The sequence below is a fragment of the Eptesicus fuscus genome, chromosome 17, assembly GCF_027574615.1.
Source record: "Eptesicus fuscus isolate TK198812 chromosome 17, DD_ASM_mEF_20220401, whole genome shotgun sequence".
NCBI lineage: Eukaryota > Metazoa > Chordata > Mammalia > Chiroptera > Vespertilionidae > Eptesicus > Eptesicus fuscus.
This window is the reverse complement of record NC_072489.1, coordinates 41,229,560-41,256,770: the sequence shown is the minus strand read 5'-3', so window position 1 is coordinate 41,256,770 and position 27,211 is coordinate 41,229,560. Positions and strand designations below refer to the sequence as shown.

General features: G+C 45.2%; 1 protein-coding gene and 1 long non-coding RNA gene across 2 annotated transcripts in view; one reads left to right on the top strand and one right to left on the bottom strand.

Moving 5' to 3' along the window:
* The window catches only part of HPSE2 (heparanase 2 (inactive)), a 538,739-nt gene extending 521,904 nt beyond the window's left edge, over positions 1–16,835 (top strand). The window contains exon 12 of the mRNA XM_008144163.3: positions 15,971–16,835. Coding sequence (XP_008142385.1) covers positions 15,971–16,136 — 166 coding nt within the window. The 3' untranslated portion in view covers positions 16,137–16,835. The remainder of the gene's footprint in view (positions 1–15,970) is intronic.
* Positions 16,836–22,444: 5,609 nt separating this feature from the next.
* On the bottom strand, positions 22,445–27,103 carry LOC114232470 (uncharacterized). Its single transcript, XR_003618516.2, has 3 exons — positions 26,833–27,103; positions 23,597–23,649; positions 22,445–22,635 (listed from the first exon to the last, which is right to left on the bottom strand). It is a non-coding gene; the product is annotated as an uncharacterized LOC114232470 (long non-coding RNA).
* Between the last annotated feature and the right edge of the window lie 108 nt (positions 27,104–27,211).

Below are 27,211 nucleotides of genomic sequence, written 5' to 3'. Positions count from 1 at the left end.
CTTCCAAACAGCACCATGAAGTAAGTAGAACAATTCCTGCCTCTCTCCCATTTTAGAATTGAAAGAAACTGAGTTTTAGAGCATTAAGTGACTTTACAAGAGTCATACGGCTATTAGGTGATAGAGCTAGAAAATACCTAGCATTCAGTTCTCCTGACCCCAAATTCAGTGTACTTGCTTCAACACTGTACTACCTCAACAGCCCAGTAATATGAAATTATAATGACCCAATGACAAATATACAGTATGGATAATTGAGCTCCGTCATGATACTCTCTGGTTTAATTTCATCTTGGGCTCATTACATAATGAATATATTTTCAAAGTATTAGGTTACTCAGCAATGTTCTCTCCTTTAGGCTAAACTCAACCCAGTTCCATTAAATTTTCTTCACAAGTCCTAATTTCAAATTCTTCTTAAAAGTTCTACTCTGTACCACTTCTAAGATTCTGCTTCCCAGTCACAGAATTTCAGTAAAAGCAAAATTGGGTGGTTCCCTTCTATTGCTTCTATGCTCTTCTCAAGCAAAAGGATTATTAAATACCAGAAGTGATTATGAATGAATTTAATCTGAGGTCTCTAAAAATGAATCTCAAAATATTATATTTTGACCCCATACACAGACACTGCCAGTTGCCCTATACCTGCTGGAGCCCACTCTCAGAGGTCCATCTCTGGGGAAAGATGCTGGCAGGAAAGGTTTCCCAGGGAAACTGAAGAGTAAATACCTTCAACATTCATCAACTTTTATTGAGATTGTACTTTGTGCCAGACATAACTTTTTCCTCTTCAGCAGTCTAACATGCAGCGGCAATTAATCTGGCTAAAATTTTAAATGAATTGTGGTCCTATAACTATAAGAACTCAGGAATCCCAAGTAGACAAATTAGGGGAAAAGTCTAAACATAAAGTTTAATATGAATACTTCAGATCAGAATATCTCTTCATCAACCTAACGACAGGCCATGTCAGCACCTGGCCTTCAAAAGCTATTTAATGTGGGATGTTTAGAGAGGGAAGGGACAGTTCATAGGTCTCTGCCCTGAAATAGTTCATCTCTATTAGAAGTAAAGAAGCAAACAATTAACAGGAAGCAGCCTGTGGATGGTGCCATGAGAGGTGAAGGGTACGTCTGCTTTGGGGGTAATAGGTTCCATATTAAACATCTAGATTTCATACCTGCATGAGGCTCTCCTTCAGCTGCCATGATTGTACCTGAAAGAATCTCAAGGATTCTGTGAACCAAAAATTGTTTTGCCTATTTTGGGAAGAAATGAATATCATTGTTTTTCCTAATCTACATATTGCTTTTTTTCCCATCTCTCTGGGCTACAACTTTTGCTTTGATTTTACCCTCGTTAAATTCTAAATCAAAGAGAAACATTGGCATCTAACTGCATGCCTTTATAGAGTTGTCATTTAATGTTAGCCCAAAAGATTGGCTCTGAAAATACTCAAGTAACTCCCAGGTGCTAAGACTTTAAAAATAACTTCATGTCCGTGTTGGAGCAGACCACATTCTGATACTTCATTTCCAGATTCAGTGCTTGGCTAGTGTTAAAAGTCCTGAGGGCTGACCTGGGTACCACCTGACCCATTACAATCTCTCTCTGATGATAGCTGGAAGCACCACATTTATTTTGGGATCTGGCAAAAGGAGCTTTGGGAAAAATCTTAACCCTAAAAATTCTATACCAAGACTTCTTACCCATACACTCAACAACAAAATCAGAAGACCTGTTTTCTGGACCAAAGGGCCATTACTCCATTTATCTCAGCGACTCAAGACATCTAAGTGTTTAACTTCTATACTTAGTTGGTACCTGGAGCTTTTGAACTCTGGTCAACCAGATGTACTCCCTGTAGGTTTCCATTACTGTATCTTAATTAGTCTGGAATCATTTAAATTAGCTTATCTATAATAATAAAGGCATAACGTGCTAATTAGACTGGACAGCTGAACGACCTTCCGGACGAAGCCAGGACTGTGAGGACCGAGGCAAGCTGCCAGGGCTGCGAGGGCCAAGCTCCTTGCACGAATTTCATGTATCAGGCCTCTAGTCTTTAAAATAAACTACTCTATCTATGAAAGTTCTGCACTTATTAAAAGACTAGAGGCCTAGTGTGCACAAAATTGTGTGCAGTTAAGGTCCCTAGGCCTAGCCTGACCTCCATCACCGGCCTCTGCTGCCCTGTGACACTACGTGAAGCTCCCCATCCGGGACGCTCATGATGTTTGTGGCCCCTCGACTGCTCCAGGAGGCTCCCCCTGCCCCGCCACTGCTCCAGGAGGCTCCCTCCACCCCGCCATGCTCCTCGAAATTCCCCCCGCCCCGCCACTGCTCCACGAGGCTCCTCCCGCCACTGCTCCATGAAACGCACCCCCCCCTCCCGACTGCTTTGCGGGGCTCCCCCTGCCCCTCGACTGCTCTGCAAAACTCCCTCCACCCTCGACTACTCTGCGAGGCTCCCCCCACCCCTTGACTGTTTCACGAAGCTTGCTGCCGCCCTGCAAAGCCCACCATTGGATGCTCCACGAAATTCCCCCCTCCCCCCCACCACTGCTCCACGAGGCTCCCACTACTCCACGAAACTCCCCCCACCCCGCGACTGCTCCGCGAAACTCACTGCCACCCAGTGACTGCTCCGCTAAGCTCGCTGCCACCCCGGGAAGCAGCCGGCCCCTGCCGCTCAACAGCCTCCAGTCCCACCCGCCACCACCCCCGCCTCATGGCGAGCGGCTCGGGGGGAGAAGGGGGACCAAGAGGTGCTCCATGCACTTTATGGTGACCGGTCGTTCATTCGGTCATGATGGCACCTGCCTCTTTATATATTAGGATGACTTTATAGAGGGAAAGAATGGAAGTACTGTTAGAGATGAAGATGTTTCTTCTATAATATCCCTGACAGCTTCTGTTCGATGAGACTACTCATCTCATGAGTTGGCCCACTCCCAGACTAGATGGCTCTGATTATAGAAAAGATCCTCTTTATATGTGGCTAGAAGGTGTTTTCTTCCCACTTCTTCCCTTGCTTTAGAAAAATAAAGCAGAATAAATCTATACCTTCTTTATAACAATTTTTCAATATGTCTCCCCTTAGAAATCTAGTTTCCAAGCTAAACACTCTCAGCTCCTTCAACCATTCTTCAAATAGCCTGGTTTAGAGATTGCTCACTATCCTCTTTGCCTTAGAATTTACTGAGTTTTAGACCCTTATCTCATATGATTAACAGTTCAATTTTCTTACTTAGTTGTAGAAGTCAAGCTTAGTTGTAGAAGTCTGAGAAAAAGTAGAAAATGTGAACATTTTATTATAATTTATCTCATCCACACAGAATAGTAATAGTTTTAAATCTTTGCAACTTTATAATGAAAAATAGTATTCTTATTTAATTTATATTTTTTGAGTATTAGTGAGATTGAATATTTTTATGTCTATTAGTATTGTATTACTTTTATGCATTTTCTATGCCTTTCGCTTATTTTTCTACTGGGGTGTTATCTGTTTTATTAATGATTTGTAAGTTTTTTTTCTAATATAAGGCAATTTCCCTTTTGCTATCTATCATATGTGTTGAAATATTGTCTCTAATATTTTATTTGCTATTTTCCAGCTATTTCATTTTTAGGGTATTATCTTGACATACAGAAGTATTCCCTTTTATATAGTTAAATCTATTTATCTTTTGCTTTGTGACTTCTTTCATTCTACTTATATTTTTTATGTATTCATATTTCTGAAATAAGATAAATAGGTATCTTTATTTTCTTCCTAGTTTCTTTGTGGTTTTGTTTTTATCTCAGTTTCTTTAATGCATTTGGAATTCATTTTGACATCCCATAAGAAGTAAAGAGCATCAACAGTGATGCTGTCCAAACTGAGAGTATGTGAGGAAGCCTGCTCACTTGTGCAGGGCTTCAGGTGCTGATTCAAAATGCTATTTTTAAAAAGATCCTTTTTTTAAGAGTAAGGGTTAGAATAGAGGCCCCTTACCTGGAATAAAGGGTCCTACTAGTGCAGATACAGCCACATCATCTGCAGCCCCTTTGAAAGCCACTCAGAGCCCTGGGAGGAAAGGGAAGCTGTAGGGGCTGGGAATGGTGATTGGCAGGAAAGGTACCTGTGAGGGCAAGACCTCAGAGCTGCTGTGAGGGAACAGGAAGTTAGTATTCTCAAGTAGACTGTAACAGAAGAAATATCTACACTAATAAAAGAGAAAGATGAAAATTGACCATACCTCTGTGATGCCCACCAGCCAATCAAGAGTGAGTATGCAAATTAACCCAACAAAGATGGTGGGTTAATTTGCATATGCAGGCACAGAACGAAGACTGAAGGCTCCGGCCCGAGCAAAGACTGAACTGAAGACTGAAGACTGAAGATGACTGAAGACCGAAGACAACTGAAGACTGAAGACTGAAGAGGCTTGGCTTCTCCGCTGCGGCTGGAGCGAAGGCCTGGGTCCTGGGTGCCAGAGGAAAACTGGTGCCGGCATCCAGGGGAAGGAAGGCCTATTGCATGAATCTTAGTGCAATGGGCCTCTACTAGGTATATATGAAACTATCTATTTATAAGAATACTTATCCTATCTAATAAAGAGGGAATATGCTAGTTGACCCTCACACTGTTGCAAAGATGGCGGAACCCACAGCCAATAAGGAGGGAATATGCTAATTGACTGCCCCGCCCTCAAAGATGGCAGCACCCACAGCCAATAAGGAGGGAATATGATAATTGACTGTCATGCCCTTAAAGATGGTGGTGCCCACAGCCACAAGATGGCAGCACCCAGTCCCCTCAGCTCTGCCAGGGTGGCAGGCAGGCAGCAAGGCTGGGCCTGCTTCCGGAGTCCCCCAGTCCTCTCACCCCCCCACCCACCCAGGACTGGCCCGAGGCACAGGCAAGCCTTGGATGGCGGCTGCCCAGCTGACGCCCAAGGCGCAGGCAAGCCTTGGATGGCAGCTGCCTAGCCGCCCAGGGCTGGCCCGAGGCGCAGGCAAGCCTCGGATGGCAGCTGCCCAGCCATCTAGGGCCTCCCGAGGCTCAGGAAACCAGAGCCAGCTGAGGCTTGCGCTGCTGGCAGTGGCAGCAGCAGAGGTGTGATGGGGCGTCACCTTCCTCTGATCGCTGGGTTGCCTCCCGCCCCTTAGGGCTCCCAGACTGTGAGAGGGGGCAGGCCGGGCTGAGGGACCCTCCCCCACCCAAGTGCATGAATTTTCATGCATCGGGCCTCTAGTACATAAATAAGGCTCTAAGTCGGTCTATCGAAAAAAGAAAGAGGAGAAAATATACAAAGAAATGAGCCTTGCAAATCTTTAGTCAATATATGCTTCCTCACTAAAACTTAGAGAAGTCTGGGTTCTTTTAAACCTTGTGCTAGTTTGGGGGTGTTTGTGGCTAAGAAAGAGATGGTAGCTACACAAAATGTCTACAGCATTGTCTAAGTAAATAATTACCTATATATCTAGAAAATATAGTAAGGGCAACGGATGATAGATTTAATCCCCTTAGTTCCTCCTGCTTCAAGAGCTGGAAGCAGTCTGTCTATAGGCATCTCTCTGTGGCACAGCTTGAGAGAATCAAATGACTAGAACATGCACTTCAAGAAAAGGACAACATTGTTCCTTTCGGTGCTAAAGAAACTCAAGTTCGTTATGTGTATAAATGCTTCATCTGGTTCAGTTCTGAATCCACCCTGCAAAGTACTACATACATCTCCCTGGTCTGTGCTGAGGAGCATCTCACTGGTGTACATGATACAAGAGAAACATGAAATAAAGCATTTCCATTGAAATAGCAAAAATGCTCATTTCACACTAGTCAAAGAAAAGCATGCCTTTTAAAAGTTCACATCTTCCTTTTAGATTGAAAAATGTGACCTCCTGACATGGTACTCTAAAAGAGTTTTAAAAGCTTATTTTATTCAAAATAAATTCAGAATGGAATGGTTAGAAAGCTGTCTGATTCCCCTCTACCCTCAGCTGCAAACATACTCCCACTCTTTCTTCTCAATCATGCCTGCACTTTGAATCACCCTGAGGAGTTTTACAAACCCTAATGCTCATGCCTCACCCCAGACCAATTAAACCAAAATCTCTGGGCTTGGACCCAGGCACCAGTATTGTTTAAAGCTCCCCAGGTGATTCAAATATGTGGCCAGGGTGGGAACCCTTGTCCCTGGAGAACAGGCTGGAACAAAAGCCCTGCTGATTTGCATCTTTGATTCCACCCAGATTCTGTTCTTCATTCAGGCACTGAGCCAATTTGCCAAAGGTGTGAACATGCCATGAGCCCCCAAGGAGTTCTTGTGCCTGAGTGTACACCTCTCTGAAGGTTTTCTTCTTGTTTTAACTCCCCGATTAGTGATGTAGTAATATACAGATCACTGGGCAGATTAGAGGATTATAAAATGCTTTTATATTTTACAGTGACTTGACATTTTAAACCAAGATACTTAGGAATCCAGGGTTTTCACTGTTGTTTTCTGAGAATTTTTCATTTGTTTTTGGTTACGGACTAGATTTTCTTCCAGCTCACTCCCAGCAGCTGGGATCTCCCTACATAGCTGTCCATCAAGTCTGTGGCCTCCCCTCCCCACCTCCTCTCACTTGGGGACCTTTGTTGCAGAGATTTCCATTCTGTTCCAGGTGACTTGTATGAAACACTGGTAATGTGCAATTTGGTATAAAGCTAACATGTTTCCCAGCAGTTGATTCTAAACTGAAGGGCAGGGAGCAGAACATGTAGGCAGTTCTGGTACATTGAAAAGAAGAGGCCCTGGTCTTCGTTCTCCACAGCCTCCAGAGGCTGTGGTTTGGGTGATGGACAAATGTAAGGCCCAGGGAACGGAAAAGTCCTAACCCACCTCATCCCTATAGCAGGGTCTGGGCTCTGAATTGGTATTTCTTTGGCTGCCAAGCATTGAGAGCCCACAGTAGGATGTGGTTCTTTCCAGACAAGGGGCTGAAGTACCAAACTGTGTGCTAACTGCCAGTAGTCACTTAGCAAACTACCTCTTTCCTGCTTATCTTTGCAAGAATGATTCAGAATGCAACACTCTTTGCACTTTGACATCTGTGTACCCTGGAACAGAACCTGTACCACTGGAAACGTCTTATTTTTCCCTGTTGAGGGTACACCAGTGCACTTAATATTATAGGGAAGATTGTCAAAATCTGATCAAACTGAGATATTTATCCCTTTGATTTAACATATTTTAATAGGTATCCAGGGAGCCATGTCTTTATAGTAATGTAACTAATTGGGGGCATGGCTTATGGACTCTATTTCATACTGTTACATATGGGAAAACCTGTCTGTGCACAGGTGAGCGTGCACACACACACACACACACACACTCACACTCACCGGCTCTCTTACCTGACTCTTCATCTCACCTGCAGACTATCTGTAAAGGGATGCTCCTGACCTACCCTCACCCCCCTGACTGCCTCTTCCAGCTTCCCACAATTAGGGCTGGGAAACCTGGTCCCTCCACACACAGGATACAAACCACAAGAGGGTAAATACAGGAGAGTGGGAGTGTAAGGCAGCGAGAGATGAATTCTGACCTGGGAATTTGGGAAATCCTCAGGGCGGAGGGCCATCAAGCAGGAACCAGAAGGATGAACCCTATGTCTAGGAAATGTTGGAAGGAAGGTGAGCTTACTAAAAGTTTGGGGGCACAAAATTTCAATGGGTATGTGGGGTGGTGTCACATCATCTCTCATGACTGGAATATAGAATGCTTTGTGGGGTGAAGAGAGAGCTACAAAAATATATTAGTGCCAGAATTCCGAGGGCCTTGAAATTCAGGCCAAGAAGTTGATTTTCCTTCTGTCTCTCCTTGTATAAGTGTTAATTACAATGTGTCTGACCACACATTTGCATGTTTCTGTGTTAGTGGATGAGGGCTACATCTGTTGTAATTACATCTGTACAAGACAAAGAACAGTAAGAATATGAATAATGCCTTTACACACAACTTGTGAATGTCGGTGTCCATGGCATCAAATCTTTGCAATGCAAAGGGAACAGAGCTAACCACATATTCAAGTACTCATGAGTTTTATTGCTGGTTCCACTGTATCCTGTGGTATGAGTGTAATATCCTATGACATGGAGCTTTGAGATGTCACAGAATCAAATTTTCTTCCTAAACTGCCGCCAGATGATTCCCTCGTCTGTTGGGAGTTTATATCGGTATACGTCCAGGTTCCTTAGCTGGGCTCTCATCTTGTCTACCAAGTGTGCTAAGTTATTTTAAGCCAATCAGAAGCACATGGTAGACTCTCATTATGGCTTGGACAGCTGTTACATAGACTTGATTAGAACACATTAAATCAGGACCCCCAAACCTGACTGCAAATAGGAAAAGCCTATATTCCTAACAACTTGCCTATAAAATCCCCAGCTCTGCTTGCATAAAGGAGTCCCAGTGTTTTCTCTGTTCGGTGATAAGGAAGCTTGATTGATACTCCTCATTGTGTCAATATGCCCTCAAAGAGTAGGATGAAGGGCAAATGATCTCATCAGCCTCCCAGTGTCTCAGTGGCCAGGAACCTCATATATGATGTGAACTTTTGGAGGGGCGAGGGGAACAGGAAGCTTTTATCTCCATTTTTCTCTCTTGTTTGGTCTCTTCTCTCTAACAACAGAGGAGGGGAAAGGAGTGCCTAGTCAGCCACATGAGAACTCCTGGAGAGGTTGCCTGAGTAGAACTGGACAGGCATTAATTTGAACTACTATCATAGGCAAGAAGGCACTGAACCACATGGTATGAAAATTAAGAAATGAAAACAAATATGTTTAGCAGGCAAAATGACTCCGCACAATGGATGAAATAAAGCTGAGAAGGATGCATGCTCAAATGGAGGGGCCCTTGGATAAGGCCCCGTGGAGGAGGCCACATCCATGGGGCCTGGAGGGAAGAGTATGCCTTTTGACAGATGCTACCAGATTCCATGCAGAGCAAAAAGCACAGGGAGAAAAAGTGCAGGACACCCTTGGGAGGAAGTAATCCTCCCCATGACCCCAGAGAGGGTGGTGGACTTCCTACAGCCTATGCTCCAGCGGGGCATGTGGGACCAGGGACACTAGCTGCAGTGGCCGCTCAGAGCAGCCCCCTCAGTGGAGTAGCGATCACTCAGGGCTGTTTCAAAAGAACTTCCTCTCTAAGCGACCCCAGATGCACAGCCCCTCCCAGAGCAGGAAAGGGGAGCTAGGGCCCTCCTCAAACCGGGCCTGCTCCCTCCGGGCTCTAACCTGCCCCTGACCTGGAGAAGGGCAGGGCAGCTGCGCATACCAGCTTTCTAACTCAGCCAGGAGGCCTCGAGGGGGCAACTCGGCCTGGGGCCTGTAAAACACACAGGTGCGCGCTGGCGAGTGTGAGGGGGCGCCTGGGACTGGGGACCTGAGAGCCTGGCGCAGAGTTGCACAGGCATCAGCCAGCCTCGCACCTGCGCAGACCCCCTCTCCACACACTGCCTGGAATTCCGCACCCCAGGCAGGAGTCTCAGTCCGGCTTGCAAGTTTCCTTCATTTTAGCCCCATTTTCAAGTGGCCCGCCACGAAGTTTTGTTGGGATTTGATTGATCCTGTGGTTTGTTCCTCTGGAGATCAAGCACAGGGCTCACCTCCTGGCCTTCCTGGGACTGAGAGCCGTCTGTGGGGACAGGCTGACCCTCTCTGGCTTCCTGGGAGCCCCAGCCCTGATGTGCTCTCTGACACCGATGTGTAGAACAAGAGTGACCTCTAGTGGCCCATGGGGAAGCACAATGGAACCATGTCAGAACTAGGAGGTGTTCGCGTTATGAGGAGCAAAGGGAGCTGATACCCCTGCCAACTGCCCCCCATATACCCACTCAGTCACACACACACTCAGACTCTTATTCATTCTCTTTTCTCTCCCTCTCTCCCAATCCCTTCCCCTCCTTTCCCTCCCTCCCTCCCTTCCTCTCCCTCATCATTTAACTATCCAGAAGCTGAGACCAGAGAGGACTGGTGACATATCTAGGCCTGCACATGTCATGCTCAGAGTGTGCACTAAAACTCAGGTCTCTGGCTTCCATTCCAGAGTCTTTTCTGCTACTCACATATTTATATCCAGTCCTTTTATCACAAATCTATTTTGTGAGCTGGTTGACAGGAGCATGCAGGATGAATAGGACAGAAACATGGTCTTCCTGTTTAGTAGAGAGACCAACAAGCAGTCAGCAGTCCCAATACTGTGTGATGAGTGCTGAGACCCAAGAAGTCCTGGGTAAAATAGGAGCACTTTGTAGGGGCACTGACCTGAAGGACAAATAGGAGTTATCAAGGAAGAGGAAGCTGGAAGCGGGAAGAGAGTATGGAGAAGGTTTTAGGCAGAGGGAACATGTACAAAAACACTGAGGTTGAGAGATTGTGATTGGGGAAATTGCAGCACAGAAGAAAAGGTGGTGGTGGGTGGTGGGGAGCTGGAACGGGTAGGAGCTACAGTGAGCCTCTAAGGGGCTGAAGGAGTATGTAGAAGGCTTGCCTATGGGATCTTGTAATGACTTTGGACAATGTTCTACGATCAGCAGGGAGCCACTGGACAATTAGGTAGGTGAATGTCATGATCAGATTTCTGTTTGTGTAAGATCACTCTGAATTTTACATTAAACTCTACCTCAGGCTAGCCGTTTTGCTGTGGGCCACCTGCCTGATAAATGTTCAAACCTGAAGGAATGTTAGAGTTCATCCAGTCCATCTTACAGGTTGAGAAACCCACCCTCAGAGAAGGCCAATCACTTTCTCAAAGTGGCTGAGGCAGAACTGACCTCTAAGTCCCTTCACCTCCTACTCAAGGCCCCAAATATGCCAGCCTGAACCAGACACTAGGTCTCAAGGCTGCTCCCAATAATACACAGGCTTCCCTTGCCTATGCCCCTACAAAAGTCCACTTGGGGCTGGGCCAGAGTCCAGCAAATTACCTTCAAGATGGTCAGAGGGCATTTTCACCAGACTTGCTTCTGAGACCTCAGGATGGTCAAAAGTTCGCTTCAGTGTCCACTGCTAGCAAGAACCATGGGAAAACATGAAGAGCAGAGATTGTAGACAGGTGGTGCGGGAGGGGAAGGAGGGTGACCAGGCCAAGAGGCTCCCTTAGAGACCTGGGGAGCAGAGGACTTGACTCCACATTGAGACACTGAATCCCATTTCAAATAGCATGCAAAATAAAGAAAACAACTTTAGGAATTGCAATGTAACTCAGACTTTGTAAAAACAGATGGTGATAAAACCCAGTTGTCCTAATATTTGGATAATTTAAATGGCCTCAACAGCTAGGGATTTAAGAGAAATAGTTCAACATAGGCTGGATCACTTAGTGTTTGGTTTGAAAAGTCCTGGGCAGTAAGGAGGCCCCAGAATATGATGAAAATATGATAAGAAAGGTTTGTAAGGAAAGAAACATGATCCTGTTGAGTGCCATCTGGAATTGGAGAACATGAAATAGTAGAAAGAGGTGTCAGGAAGCCTGAAGTAGAGACCTAGCTTAGCTACCTATGAGCTATATGACCTTGTCCAGCCGCTTAACCTCTCTGACCTCATCTCAATAGTAAAGTTATAATAATAATAATAGTCCTTGCCCTAAGTACTTCCTGGGGCTCTTTAGCAATCACAGGGAAGGGCACACAGGACTATGGTGAAGGGCAGTGCAGTCTCAGCCCTGCCACTCACTGGCTGTGTGACTTAGGAGAGTTTTAGAACTGGTAGGCTTTTACTTCCTCATCTGTACTATAGGGACGCTAACACCTGCCTCAGTTGGTAGTTGTAAGGACTAAATGCAACAGCCCAAGTAAATCATGGCGTAGTGCCTTTTACATAGTGCTCAGTAATCAGTGACTTTTATAATTAACTTGATTATATTTACAAATTTGCAAATTGTTCAATGCGTACAAATGAAACATTTAGCATGATATGATGTCACTGGATAACAGAATGAAAATGTTTTTAATGTAAGCAGGAAAAATAGAATGAAGGTGGTAAGCACATAGGCCATCTTTATATGAAGGGACTTAGTAGATAAGGACATAGGAGGACTCAAGGATTCACAAATAAATTCATGTTGGCTTAGCTAAGAGATGGTCCTATAGTATAGATCTTTTCTTAAGGATGAAAAACACTAGCAATGATCCTTGTTTCAGGTTGGGATAAGATCCTTGTTTCAGGTTGAGAATCAGTGATAATTCAGGACTTATCCAGAGCAATTGGTATGTTAATGTAGCAGTTTTTAACTGGTGTACCACAACACAGTGGTGTGCAGCAAGAAGTTTTAAAACATGCAATTCCTGACTAGTCAGGAACACTAACCCCTTTTCTCTTAGATTGTCAAATAAAAAAAATGACAACAGCCAACACAAGAATAGCCATCCAGTGTGCATGAATCAAAATTATACCTAAACTAGAGGCCCAGTGCACGAAATTTGTGCACTGGGGGGGGGGGGGGGGGGTGACCCTCAGCCCAGACTGCACCCTCTCCAATCTGGGACCCCTTGAGGGATGTCCGACTGCCCATTTAGGCCTGATCCGGATAGGATCGGGCCTAAACGGGCAGTCAGACATTCCTCTCATAATCCAGGACTGCTGGCTTCCAACTGCTCGCCTGCCTGCCTTCCTGATTGCCCCTAACCGCTTCTGCCTGCCAGCCTAATCACCCCCAACCACTCCCCTGCTAGCCAGATTGATGCCTAACCGCTCCCCTGCCAGCCTGATTGCCCCTAACTGCCCTCCCCTGCAGGCCTGGTCACCCCTAACTGCCCTCCCCTGCAGGCCTGGTCCCCCCCAACTGCCCTTCCCTGCAGGCCTGGTCACCCCCAACTTCCCTCCTCTGCCGGCCTGGTCACCCCTAACTGCCCTCCCCTGCAGGCTTCATCGCCCACAACCACCCTCCCTTGCAGGCCTGGTCCCTCCCAACTACCCTCCCTTGCTGGCCATCTTGTGGTGGCCATCTTGTGTCCACATGGGGGCAGCCATCTTGTGTGTTGGAATGATAGTCAATTTTCATATTACCCTTTTATTAGATAGGATTTTTTTGTCAGATCAGCAAAAAATATATTTTTTGGTGTACAGCAAAATTTTATCAGTTTATGTGTGCCATGAGATGAAAAAGGCTAATTAAATCTGTAAAGTCACTCAGGGAGCCTCCTTGGAGAAACTGGAGAAACTCAAGACCAGAAATAATGCAAAAAAAAACCAAAAAAAAACTCAAAAATCCATTCACTTGTTCAGAAAATATTTTGTACCTACTCTGTACCATGCATCTTGTTAGGCACCAAGAATTTAAGGACAAAAGACACGTTCCCTTTCTGCAGCAAATCCACAGTCCAGTAAGAGAGCAAGTAAATCACTACAGTTCGGTGAGGTACTTACAGGTAAAGTTTGGGTACAAGAGAGCCCAGAGGTGGGGCTCCTAACTCAGGGGTTGGAGAAGGATCCCCAGAGGGAGCAACACCTGAGCAAGCCCTACAACTACCCAAGCAGTTAATCCAACAGAGAGTTCCTTTGCAACAACCCAGAAGCTGAATTGCAAGTCATTTAGTAATTGGGTCATGCTGAGGCAAGGCTGTGGGCCCTTGGAAAGCAGGAGACTTCCTTGGTAGCGTCAACATTAGAGTCATTGTTCTTTTAGGAACTCCTATTTGAAAAAAAGCACACGATGCCCTCATCCTCCAAAAAATCATATTGGGAATTTTATTACAGTTTTAAATCAACTTGTGTCTTATTAATCCCAACCATTTCTACTGGCATTCACATTTCAGAAATGTATACTATACTTTTAAATGAGTTTGTGTATTTTAATCCCAACAGTATCTGACATTTTCATTTAAGAAATACTATCTCATGTATGAGCAAGACTTACTAGTTTTTCATTGTAAAGCAATCTTTGTTCATGCATATATTGATGAAATCCCTACAATAACAGCCAACTCATCCCCCCTCTTCCCTCGCCCCCCAACGCACCCAGAGGTCTGTGATCCACAGTGAGTTAGCATTGCAGTGAGGACCCCGGCATGCTCTGAGCCTGGAGAGGGAGCTGGAGCTAGGCTTCAGTGTCCATGTACACTGTTAAGACCTGTCTGGGTTTTTGTTTTGTTTTGTTTTGTTTGCAACAGAAATACCTCTCCTCACCCTGCCTCCCACCCCAGTGACTAGACTGTCTTCACCAAATCCACTCAAATTTGGAGCAAAAGCTCCTTACATATTTGATGAGGTCAACTCCTATCTTCAGACCTCGATGTTCCCACCCCCACACCTTCCAGAGGCAGGCCTGGCTCTCTCTACACAAGAATCTCCTCCCTGCTCATTCACTCCTTAGCCATCCCAACCAGAAGAGGGGGGCCGCACCCTCTGGCCTGTCAGAGCTGGACTGGGCCCAAACTTACTCTTGCGGGGCGGCCTGGAGCTGCCTCTCTGCCTCACTCTCCATGGGGAGCAATTCTCAACACACTTATCTCGGGAATTCACTGCTCCATTGGGCAAGGGTCTGATTATCTCTCTCTAAACCTGTCTATCATTCACAGCACAGAAGGAACACTAAACAAAGGCCTTTGTATCAAATTTCTAACACTTTATTCTCTTTACTGCTCAGATGATATCACTGCAATGTTATCACAGTGAAGGTTGGACAAGGCCCAGAAACAGTCATCACTCAGCAATGTTGGTTTTCTGGGGGTAACTCACAGCCTTATTTGCAGCTCATGCCCTGGTTCTGGCCTTTTCTACTGACCCATAAAGCTGAGCTTCATCCTGGGTGTGTGACTGTACAAGTTGCTCCCTAGTCGGGAACAGCTGGGAAGTTGTCTGGATTCTGTACCGCAGGCCAAGAATGGGTGATCTGTTCCCCTTTTCCTCTAAGTGCACTATGCATGTGGCTCCCTCTCAGCGTGAAGATGGCTGCTGCACAGGAAGAATAAAGGCAGGCAAGATAGGTGAATTTAATCACAAATGCCTACTTTTGTCACCTTATACTTCATTGTATTGCTAAAAGTGAAAACATCTGCTAAATGTTAGATATGAAAACTCATTCTTAAATTAGAAAAAGGAGAATTGTTAGCTATGTCTCTGCCCTTCTTCAGAACCCTATACAAGTAATATGATGTCAGTTCTCTAAGCTATCAAATTAATGAGAAATTCTAGTTAAATAGAAGATTTCTGAAATCATTTTAAGCCTGTGCATAAGTCCACAGGTCTAACTAAAGTGTTATGATTTTTTAAATTATAAGCATGAGCCCTGGCCAGTGTGGCTCAGTTGGTTGAGCATCATCTTGTGCATTGAAAGGTTGCCAGTTCAATTCCTGGTCAGGGCACATATTTCAAGTTCGGTCCCCAGTAGACGTTTCTCTCTCACATTGCTGTTTCTCTCTCTCTCCTCTCTCTCTCTCTCTCTCTCTCTCTCTCTCTCTCTCTCTATATATATATATATATATATATATATATATATATATATATATGTGTGTGTGTGTGTATATATATATATATAATATTTTATTGAGAGACAGACACTTTTCAACTTGTGCATCTCAGAGACTTGTCACTTGTCTAAATCAGCAGTCACCAACCGGTGGTCCGTGAACCACTGGTGGTCCGTGAGGTCTGAAAGGTTGGCGACCGCTGGTCTAAATGATGTGTCTGTGGAACTACTAGACATCCTGTATTCAAATCCTGGCTCCCAGACCTACAAGTTGTATGATCTTGGGCAAGTCACTTAACCACTGTCAGTAGAAAGGAAATAATGACAGTTCGTTTCTCAGAGTGTTGCTGATGTTTGAATGTGTTAATAAAATAAAGGCCCTAGGTGAAAGCCTGGGCACCGCAAGTGTCAGTAAGTGATAGCTGTGCATGTATCACACAGGCAGGCAGCAGTCTGGGGCTGCCCAGGCCTCGTGGCGATGGCCCCCTTATAATGCATTATTGATTCCGTGCTGTTTCTCTTCTCCACAGGACAGTGCAGCTGAATGGGCAGCCCTTAGTGATGGTGGACGATGGGACCCTCCCAGAGTTGAAGCCCCGCCCCCTACGGGCCGGCCGGACATTGGTCATTCCTCCAGTCACCATGGGCTTTTATGTGGTAAAGAATGTCAACGCTTTGGCCTGCCGCTACCGATAAGCCACCCTCACATTCCTGAAATGCCAGCAGGCTGCTGGACTGCTTCCCACCTTTCCGCCCCAATAGTATCCTTATTTTTCAGTCTTCTTAGCAACAAACCAGTCTCTGCTGCCCCATCCTGCTGGAAGTCACATAGACTTGCTCTCTCAAGGTAGCACGAGCTTAGCCTAGGTAGGTCACATCCACCCCAAAGGAAAATGTGGACGTCACCTGTACCTTTATAAGGTTGAAGTTATGTGTGTAGAGCTGTATGTATCCTTGTATGTGTACCATGAAACCAAGCTGAAGCACACTCCCAGGACAAATGAAACAGCTGCCCAGGATCCTGGTCACACGGCAGTGTTACTATAGACCTTCGCCTGTGGCTGCTGCCCTCGGAAGAAGATGAGCAAGGAAAAAAGCCTGGTGGGCCTTGAGAGCCCTATCCTCTTCCAGTCTCAGCACAGAGGAAGCACGCCATCCCCCCAGCACACTCCTTTCCTCTGTCAGCCCCCTGCTGTTGCACTGGGTTTCCTCTGAGCTCTCTTCCCAGAGGGGAGCAAGTGGGTGAGTCAGCCCTGGCTGATGGGTGAGCTCTTGGTGTCGTTTCCCGGCTGATGTATGAGTGTGTGCATCTGGGTTTCTGACAGTGGCATCCATCACTGGCTATTCCTCTGGGAAGCCAGTGCTTCAAAAGTAAAATTGCGATCCTGCTCCAGATTTTTTAAGAAGGCTCTATTCCTCTGTGAATCCAGATTCCCCCAGGGTTGGAATGGGAGTCGGGTAACAGTATTCATTGAGTGGAGAGCAATGTATTAGGCACCACAAAAAGCAATCATCATCCGTCATGTGGCTGTGAGGGAGAGTTTCAGTACAAAGAGAAAGTACACCACACCACCACCACACATACACACACCACACCACCACCACACATGTCCACACACACACACACCACACCACCACCACACATGTCCACACACACACACACACACACCACACCACCACCACACATGTCCACACACACACACACCACACCACCACCACACATGTCCACACACACACACACACACCACCACCACACATGTCCACACACACACACACCACACCACCACCACACATGTACACACACACACACACCACACCACCACCACACATGTCCACACACACACACCACACCACCACCACACATGTCCACACACACACACACACACACACACACACACCACCACCACACATGTCCACACACACACACACCACACCACCACCACACATGTACACACACACACACACCACACCACCACCACACATGTCCACACACACACACCACATCACCACCACACATGTCCACACATACACACACACCACACCACCACCGCACATGTCCACACACACACACCACACCACCACCACACATGTCCACACACACACACACACACACCACACCACCACCACACATGTCCACACACACACACACACCACCACCACACATGTCCACACACCACACATACACACACACCACACCACCACCACACATGTCCACACACACACACCACACCACCACCACACATGTCCACACACACACCACCACACATGTCCACACACCACACCACCACCACACATGTCCACACACACACACAACACACCACCACCACACATGTACACACACACACACCACACCAGCACCACACATGTACACACACACACACCACCACCACCACCACACATGTCCACACACACATACACACACATGAATACACACACAGCTCACCACCACCACACATGTCCACACACACATACTCACACACTCACACCAAACCACCACCACCACACATGTACACCCTCACACACACGCACACCAAACCACCACCACACATGTACTATATACCCTCACACACACACACACACACACACCAAACCACCACCACACATGTACACCCTCACACACACACACAACAACAACAACAAATGAACAAAGCAAATGATTAGACTTGCCTCAAATTCTAAAGAATATTTACTAAGGATAAGCCCTTAATGGTTTGGTTGACCAAACCATTAAAAATTTAAAAAAGAGGTGTAAACCAAAGGTTCTCGCCATAAGATACCACTGACTCTAATCTTCCTGCCTCTTCATTAGCTGTGTGCCTCTCAGTGCATTTACTAGGCAGAAATCCAATCTGGTCACCAGGTCCCTCTTGTCCCAGACCAGCTCTCTGAGCCACGAACACAGCTTTCGGTTAGCCATTCCGGGGAAGGCGGGATCCAGCGCAGGACTAATGGGGAAACTGGGATGGTCAGTGGGAAGCTCCCAAATGGACAGGAGCAAGTGGAGTGAGTTGAAGTTCATCATGGGGACCTTCTGTCTGGGCTGTGGGGTCTTTGCAAACAATCCACAGGTGAAATTACTTCCTTTTCTGTGGATGTGATTTTCTATCTCAGGATAAATGACGTGAATGATGCTCTTTTAAAAGGAGGAGATATTTGTCAATGTCACAGGGTTCCAACTAGGGGAGTGAACTGTGAAAGGCTAGGAATGGAGGGGAGAAGCAGGGTCGCTGAGGCCAGAGGCCAGGGAAACTGCCCAAGATGCCAAGGAGTTAAGTAAGGACGATGGCCAAGTCTGCAGCGTGAGCGGTAGGTGAGAGACAGGAGGAGGATGAACCTGGAGAGGGGTGGAGGGTTCTCAGCTTGAAGAACTGGAGTTGGGAGAGGGAAGCTGACAGGCTCATCTTCTGTGTAAGGAAGAGTGGGTGTGGTTTTGGCAGGCTTATTATTAGGTGCAGAAGGAACAGCACACAGGAGGTGCAACAAGAGGGGAGACAGGAATGAGCTGGGCCCAGTCAGCGGGGAGTTCAGCCTAGAAGCAGCTGGGAAGAGGAAGGCTGGACCCTGACATGCAGCCTTGGGGTAACTCAGAGGGTCCCTCTTCTCTGGAAACAGGTACCTCCCCCTGAAGCTTCAGCTCTGAGAGCGTGGAGAGAGAAAGGAGGGGAAAGAAGTGACAGACAGCCCCAAGTGAGGAAGAGAGCGAAAAGGAGAAATGAGAGACCAAACGGTTGTTCCCCCAAACTTAGAATTTTATGCAGATCTCAGATTCCCTTCTATACACCAGGTGCAGGCAGAGGGGCAGGGCCCCTGATAACAACCAGAGCTGCCTGAGGCCCCTGCAGGCAGGCCCTGGGCTAGTTTGCTTTACAGACACAGTAGCCCCTGTTTTTCCTGTAAGTCATGCAGGGTCCAGAGCTTTCCCAGGTCACCCAGAGCAATGGTTTGCTGAGCTCAGAATAATCAAGAGTTTGTTCATTTAACCACCAAGCTCAGTGGCTGCCCAGTTCACAGACTCACCCCTTCACCTCTTCTAGGTTCTGTTAATTCAGCCCAGCTAGGACCCCCAAAGCTCCATTGAGTGCACTTCTATAAGTGCTGATTCTTCACTCAGCCTCTACGTGTGGGGAATATAGGCAGTTCCTGCTTCTTCTGTCTTTCTCTGTGTATTTAATGTGGCTCCTAAGAGGTTTTGCTTTTCTAGTTAATTAAAAGAGAGAGAAGATCACTGAGATTTATTTCTGGAGTCCTGCAATTCTAACTTTGCAACTGAATCACAGAAGAAGTATTTGCATTGTTCAAAGAAAACCAAGAAACTCAATATAAAATCACATCCCATAGAGATTTTAAAACACAGCATCTATCCTGGGTTTTTCATTTCAGTGTGGGGGTGATGACTAAATCAGGGGGGATGCCTCCTTCTAATGAATTCCCCTATCACACTTCCCACAAAAGACAGCCTGTGGCAGAATTCAGCACCACCATCCACATCATTGAACAGCTTGCCAGGTTGGGCCCCGCGACCCCCCCGATCAGATATTTCCTCCTAAAACAAGACATGGCTGAGATAACCTGAGACTTAAGAACCATTTATTTTAAATCAAAGAATGGGCTTCCAAAGTGCTTATTTGAAAGCCTGATAATAGGTAATGAAAAGTCTGTCTTGTAGAGATGATTTTATGCTCCTTCTGCCTCTAGGAATGATTTTCTTTCTCCTTTCTTATCGCAAAGGCTCAGAACAAATTCTCATTGTTATTTGGAAAGAGTGTCCCAGTTACTCTAGTGCCCTGAAAACGCTGCAGCTGCGGGATGTTGGCATTATCTCCAAATGGAGAAAAGCTTGAAAATACCAGACTGGGCAACAGTGAGGCACAGCCTGGGACTCCCAGAACCATAATTCTGAGGCTCACTTTCCCTTTGCAGCCCCAGCCTCTACCCAGGCAGGCAGGTCAGAGGTTGGTGGTAGAATCTGCAGCCTCCTGGGGTGAGGCAGTGGGAGGACCCCTGCACTCCAGGCCCATGTGTTTGGGATGGATGCAGCTGTACAATTCACCTTGGGAATCCACTCAGAGCTTTATTTCTGAAAACAAAAGATCAGTGTTTAATCTCTGCAGAAGCAAAGGCCAACCAGGTGGATAAAAATGTTGTAACAGGGAAGGACTTTAAACATTTGAAATGTCAATAGAGCAACCAAAAATAACAGAGATATGGCTTGGAAAAGGCAAGGGAAGAAAGGGCATAAACATTTATGGAGCATGGCTTCCTCTACTTCCCCTTCTTCCCAACCTCACACCACTGCCCCAGCCTGGACACTGCCAATTGCTCACTTCTTACTCTCCAGTCCCACAGCCTCACCTCTGCCAGCCACTCTGTCCTCAACTCGGAGCCCAGGAAAATCTGCTGTACTGAGAGGGAATTTAGTTTTACTTGTAGAAATGTTTGCAATCTTTTCGTAAGATGAACCAGAATTAAAAATAAGATAGTAAGGGTTCTCAAAGAGAAGCAGTCATTATAAGGCCCAAACAACTAGAACATTACAATCACTCCCTCTCGGTTCCACTAACAGGAACACAAAGGCTCCTGTAACTGCCTTTCTATCCCAGTCCTGGGCAGTGAGTATTTGGGGAGGACCAGGGAAGTAATCCATCCAAGGCCATCTAGATAAGCAGAGGGCAGGACTGGGACTTGAACCCAGATCTGTTGGATTCCAAAGCCTACTCTCATTGCATTGTACTTCCTTTCTCTCTTATTGGACTGGTTACGGCCAACTTTTTCTCATCTCTATTTTGCCCACAGCTAGCTTTCTTAACATCCTGTGTGTGTCTACAGGCAACTCTAGTAGTGCCTTCACCCAGGACGGTTGATCTCGGGTTTGGGGTAGCCAGCTAACAACTCTGATGAGTAGTGAGTCGGGCTATGACCAGCCTTGGCTATAGAATTTTGAATCCAGGCTCATCTTGGCCCACCAGTGGCCCTCCTGGTCTGCTCCCCTCCGTCTGTGTTTTTCTGTAGAATAACTTAAAAGGCCACTCCCACCACTACTACCCACCACAAGTGAGGAGTCTTGATATTCAAAGTCTTGAAGGTGAGTGGCAGAGCCAGTTAGCACCCACGCATGCTGCCTCTACTAGCCCTGCTCCTCCGCCGTCCACCACCCAGAGGTTTGGAAGTTTCTCTTCGCCTTCCCAAACTAAATAAAAAGTCCAGTAATCATTGTCCTATGGGGAGTATTCATAAATATCACTCTAAAACAAGAAAGCCAAAATACCAAAAGAGAGCAAATCAAACGCTTCGGCACCCACTTCCTTCTGAACACCAGAGCAGCCCCTGGGAGCTGTGGGAGCATTTGGGAGGAGCTGACAGGTCCCAAATGACCAGCTCGTGAGTAAATCCCACTGTCTCACGCACCCAGCAGAGACATCACTAACATTACTCTTCTAATTATTATTCATAAAAATCTTCTAGGATTCTTTTTTAAGTTGTAAATGTTATGTAATAAATTATATTTTTGGAAGAAGCAAAAAGAAACCTTAGTTCTATTGATCTGGAAGTTGGCAAAATGAGTGCAGGAACACCTCCCAGGGAAAGTTTCTTCTCTGTGCAGGGTCTTTTAACAGGTGTTAATATTTTCTTCCAGAAAACAGAATATATTAAGGTTTATATGAACCTGATGATTGCAGAGGCTTGGGTTCATGAGGTAGTTTATATATTGAGGTAATGTTCTGTAAGTAATAAAATGTGAATACTCTAACTTTCTGTTCTCAGGGTGTTCTGTGGGGAAAGGGAGGTCACTGTTGTCCTTGACCTTAAGACTGATTGCCTGATGAACTAACACATGCTGGGGATCTTTGATTTCATGGTGTGCTGCCCTACCCTTCTCCCCTCTCCCCCACAAGCTTGCTTCAAGTAGTCTAAATGGAAATTAAATTGTATTATTCAAGTTACATGTCATTGTCTCTCATAAATTAACTAATAGCTGCAATAACAGGTAAGCCTCAGACTCTCAATGGCTTAACACAATTGAAATTTATTTCTTGCTCATAGGCCATGTGAAATTCAGTTGGTGGTAATGGGACTAAAGTGGGCAGCGGATCTGTTCCATGTAGTCCTTCAGGGATCCAGACTGCTGTGAGTTCTCTGCCATCTTCAGCACTTAACCTCTAAGATTGCTATGGGCATCTCCAAGATAGACCATATCCTAGGCCATCCGTAAATGTAAAAGGTTTCAAGTCATACAAAGCATATTCTCTGACCAGATGGACTTGAAATAGAAATCTATAGACATCCTGAAAACCTCCAAATATTTGAAAATTAATAATACATTTCTAAATAACCCATGGGTCAAAAAAATAAAAATATATATAAAGTATTTTGAACTAATTAAAATTTAAAATGTATCAAAAATTGTAGGTGCTGATAAAGCAGAACCTTGAGAGAATTTTATAGCAGTAAACTTCATTGTTAGAAAAGACAAAAGATCTCAAATCAGGTCAGTTTCTAGCTTAAGAAATTATTTAAAAAGAAAAGCAAACTAAAACCAAAGTAAACAGAAGGAAGGAAATAGTAAATATCAGTACAGAAATTAGGGAAATGAAAATTGATGAAACCAAAAGCTATTGAGAAAAATCAATAAAATCCTTAATGTGACCTGAATCCTTACAAATTTAATGAACAGAATAGACACTCCAGAAATAGATTCATGCATATATGGACAACTGATCTGAGATAAATGTGTCAAAATAATTCAGTGGAGAAAGGATATTTTTTCAACAAATGGAACTAGAAAAAAATGGATATTTTTATGCAAAACAATGAACCCTTCTCTCACATTATCTACAAAAATCAACTTGAAATGGATCATAGACATAAAGGTAAAACCTAAAATTATAAAACTTCTAGAAGAAAACACAGGAGAAACTCTTTGTGACCCTGGCTTAAGCAACGATTTTTTAGACAGTACACAAAAAAAGCACAAAGATTTCTATTCTTTGAAAGTCTCTGGGAAGAAAGTGAAAAAACAGAAATATAAGACTGAAAAAAAAGTGCAAAATAGATATCTGTTAAAGGATTTGTATCCAAATATATAAAGAAATCATATAATTAATAAGGAGCAAGACAATCCAATTTAAAAAAATGAGCAAATGATTTGAATACTTTACCAGAGAAGAGATATAGAAGGCATACAAGCACATGAAAAGAAGTTCAGCATCATCTGTCATTAGAAAAATGGAAATTAAAACCACAAGGAGATACATACATAAAAACTACATACCTACTAGAATGGCTAAAATTAGAAAAAGGCAATATCAAATGCTAAGGAGACTACAAAGCAACTAAAACTCTCAGTATTGTAGAGGGGATATAAAATGGTGCATGCATTTTGGAAAACAATTCAACAGCTTAACATAAACTTAAACATACACTTTACATACAGTCCACCATCCCACTCCTAGGTGTTTATCCAAGTGAAATAAAAACTTAAGTTGACACAAAAACCTGCACATAATTACAAATAGATAAATTGGATTACATAAAAATTGAAAACATTTGTGCAACAAGTGATAAGTAAAAAGACAAAACACATAATGGTTCACAGATCTAGAACAAATACTCCAAAAATTTATATGGAACCAAAAAAGACCCCTAATAGCCGCAGCAATCTTGAAAAAGAAGAACAAAGTTGGAGGGATCATAATACCAGATATCAAGTTATACTACAAACCCACTGTAATCAAAACAGCCTGGTACTGGCACAAGAACAGGAATATAGATCAATGGAATAGAACAGAGACCCCATAAATCGACCCAAGCCATTACGCTCAATATTTGACAAAGGAGGCAAGAGCATACAATGGGATCAAGGCAGTCTCTTTAATAAATGATGTTGGGGGAAATTGGACAGACACATGCAAAAAAATGAAATTAGATCGTCAACTTATACCATATATAAGAATAAATTCAAAATGGATAAAAGACTTAAATGTAAGTTGTGAAACCATAAAAATCCTAGAAGAAATCTAGGCAGCAAAATCTCAAACATCTCTCATAGCAATATGTGTGCGGATACATCTCCTAAGGCAGGCATCCTCAAACTACGGCCCGCAGGCCACATGCGGGTGTTTTTGCCGTTTTGTTTTTTTACTTCAAAATAAGATATGTGCAGTGTACATAGGAATTTGTTCATAGTTATTTTTAAACTATAGTCCGACCCTCCAACGGTCTGAGGGACAGTGAACTGGCCCCCTGTTTAAAAAGTTTGAGTACCCCTGTCCTAAGGCAAAGGAAACTAAGGAGAAAAGAAACAAATGGGACTACATTAAAATAAAAAGCTCCTGCAAAGCAAAAGAAACCATCAACAAAATGAAAAAGGAAAACATATTTGGCAATGGTACATCTGATAAAGGGTTAATATCCAAAATATATAAGGAACTCATACAACTTAACAAAAGGAAGACAAACAATCCAATTAAAAAATAGGCAAAGGATTAAATAGACACTTCTCCAAAATGGACATACAGATGGCCAAGAGACATATGAAAAAATGCTCAAAGTCACTGATCAACAGAGAGATGAAAATTGAAACAATAATGAGGTAGCACCTCACATCTGTCAGAATTGCTACCATCAACAAATCAACAAATGACAAGTGCTGGCGAGGATGTGGAGAAAAGGGAATCCTAGTACACGGCCGGTGGGAATGCAGACTGGTGCACCCATTATGGAAAACAGTATGGAGTTTCCTCAAAAAATTAAATATGGAACTGCCATTTGATCCCACTCCTAGGAATATATCCTAAGAAACCCCAAAATACCAATCAGAAAGAATTTATGCTCATAAGCACAATTTACAATAGCTAAAATCTGGAAACAGCCCAAGTGCCCATCAGTAGATGAGTGGATAAAAAAGCTGTGGTACATATATACCATGCAATACTATGCAGCAGTAAAAAAGAAGGATCTCTTACCCTTTGAGACAGCATGGAGAGACCAGGAGAGTATCATGCTAAGCGAAATAAGCCAGTCAGAGAAAGACAAGTATCACGTGATCTCACTCATATGTGAAATCTAATGAACAAAATAAACTGATGAACAAAATAGATCCAGAGACATAGAAGCATGGAACAGACTGAAGAATCTCAGAGGGAAGGTGGGGGTGGGTGAGTGGGTGGGAAGAGATCAACCAAAGAGCTTGTATGCATCTATTCATAGGCCATGGACAGAGACAATAGGGTGGTGAAGGCCTGGGGCGGGAGGTGGGGGCAGGTTAGAAGAGGTCAATGGGGGGAAAAAGGGTACATATGTAATACTTTCAACAATAAAGATTTAAAAAAAAAACATAATGGGAGAAAATTTTTGCAAATCATATATCAAATAAAGGACTTGTATTCGGAATATATAAAGAACTCTTATAACTAATAATAAAAAGAGAATTAACCTAATTTTAAAATGAGCAACGGATTTGAATAGACATTTTTCCAAAGAAGACATATAAATTGCTGCAATGCACATGAATAGATGATGAATGTCATTAGCCATTAGAGAAATACAAATAAAAATCACGAGATACCACTTCACACCCACGAGGATGGCTAAGTTAAAAACGACAACAAGCTTTGGCGAAAATGTACAGAAATTGGAGCCCTCCTACAAAGCAGATGGGAAATGGACTAGCAGGAGCGGGGTGGGGAATAAATAGCAGCATATCCACTTGATGAAATGTATTCAATCACTGAAATTCATGCTTAATGAAGAGTTTGACACAAAAGAGAAGCATGGTGAGTGGAAATAACAGAATAAAGAGTGCACAGCCCGAAGACCTCAACTACGGACAGGAGACAGATGCCTGCGATGGGGCTCTGTGCTATATATAGATGGGGAGTTTGGGCCCTAAGGTGGGCCGCCAGGGATGGGCAGTGAAGGGAGGAAGGGGAGGAGGCATTAATTCCTGGCCCCTGCCTTTGGCGGGGAGGGGAAGAGGGGATGTGCCCTATCTGCTGTATCCTACACAGTCCCTCAAAGTCATCCCCTAATGGCTGCGCTCAGAGCTCCTCGGAGACTCCAGGACACTGAGGGGCGACTTGGGTGGGGATGTAGTCCCTTCCATAACCTTCATCAGCTCTCCCCACCTTCAGCCACTACAAGTACACACACAACTTAAGAAAATCTTGCGAACTCGGGTTCAAAACCAAGCCCCTAATGTGAAATCCCCTCCCCGCAATGGACTAAGAAATTCCGGGGTTGGCACTGGGGGGGCGCAGCTGGGCCCTCCTGCAGGCTGTCCCTCCCCTGGAGGCCGGGGAACCAGCGGCTCTTGCCCGGGAGCGGAAGCGCAGCCCACAAGTAAAGCCAGTCCGTGGGAAAGGACCAGCCTGGAGCCAGGGGACCTGGTTCTCACCCAAACTGGGCCCCTCGGCACGTTGTTATCGTTAGGCCTCCGTTTCCGCTGGTGTGAAATGAAGGCCAACGGGGATGTTCCCAGGGCCTCCACGGGGCCTCGCTGGGACTGGGGCCAGGGGGAGGGCCTAGCACAGCGCGGGACGCAGCACTGAGGGCTGTGGGCGAGGCCCCCAATCCCTGGAGCCTGGGCGCCCTGCTCAGCGACAACCGGCAGGTGGCCAGGCTGGGCAGGGGCCGGCGCTCCCAGCGCGGAGCAGCCCACCCGGGCCCACGGCACCGCCCACAGAGGCGCCGGGCAGGGCGGTCACGTGGGGGGAGTCACGTGGTCCCACCCGGAAGCGCGCCGGGGGCGGGGCCGGCTGAGCGGCGCTCCCTCT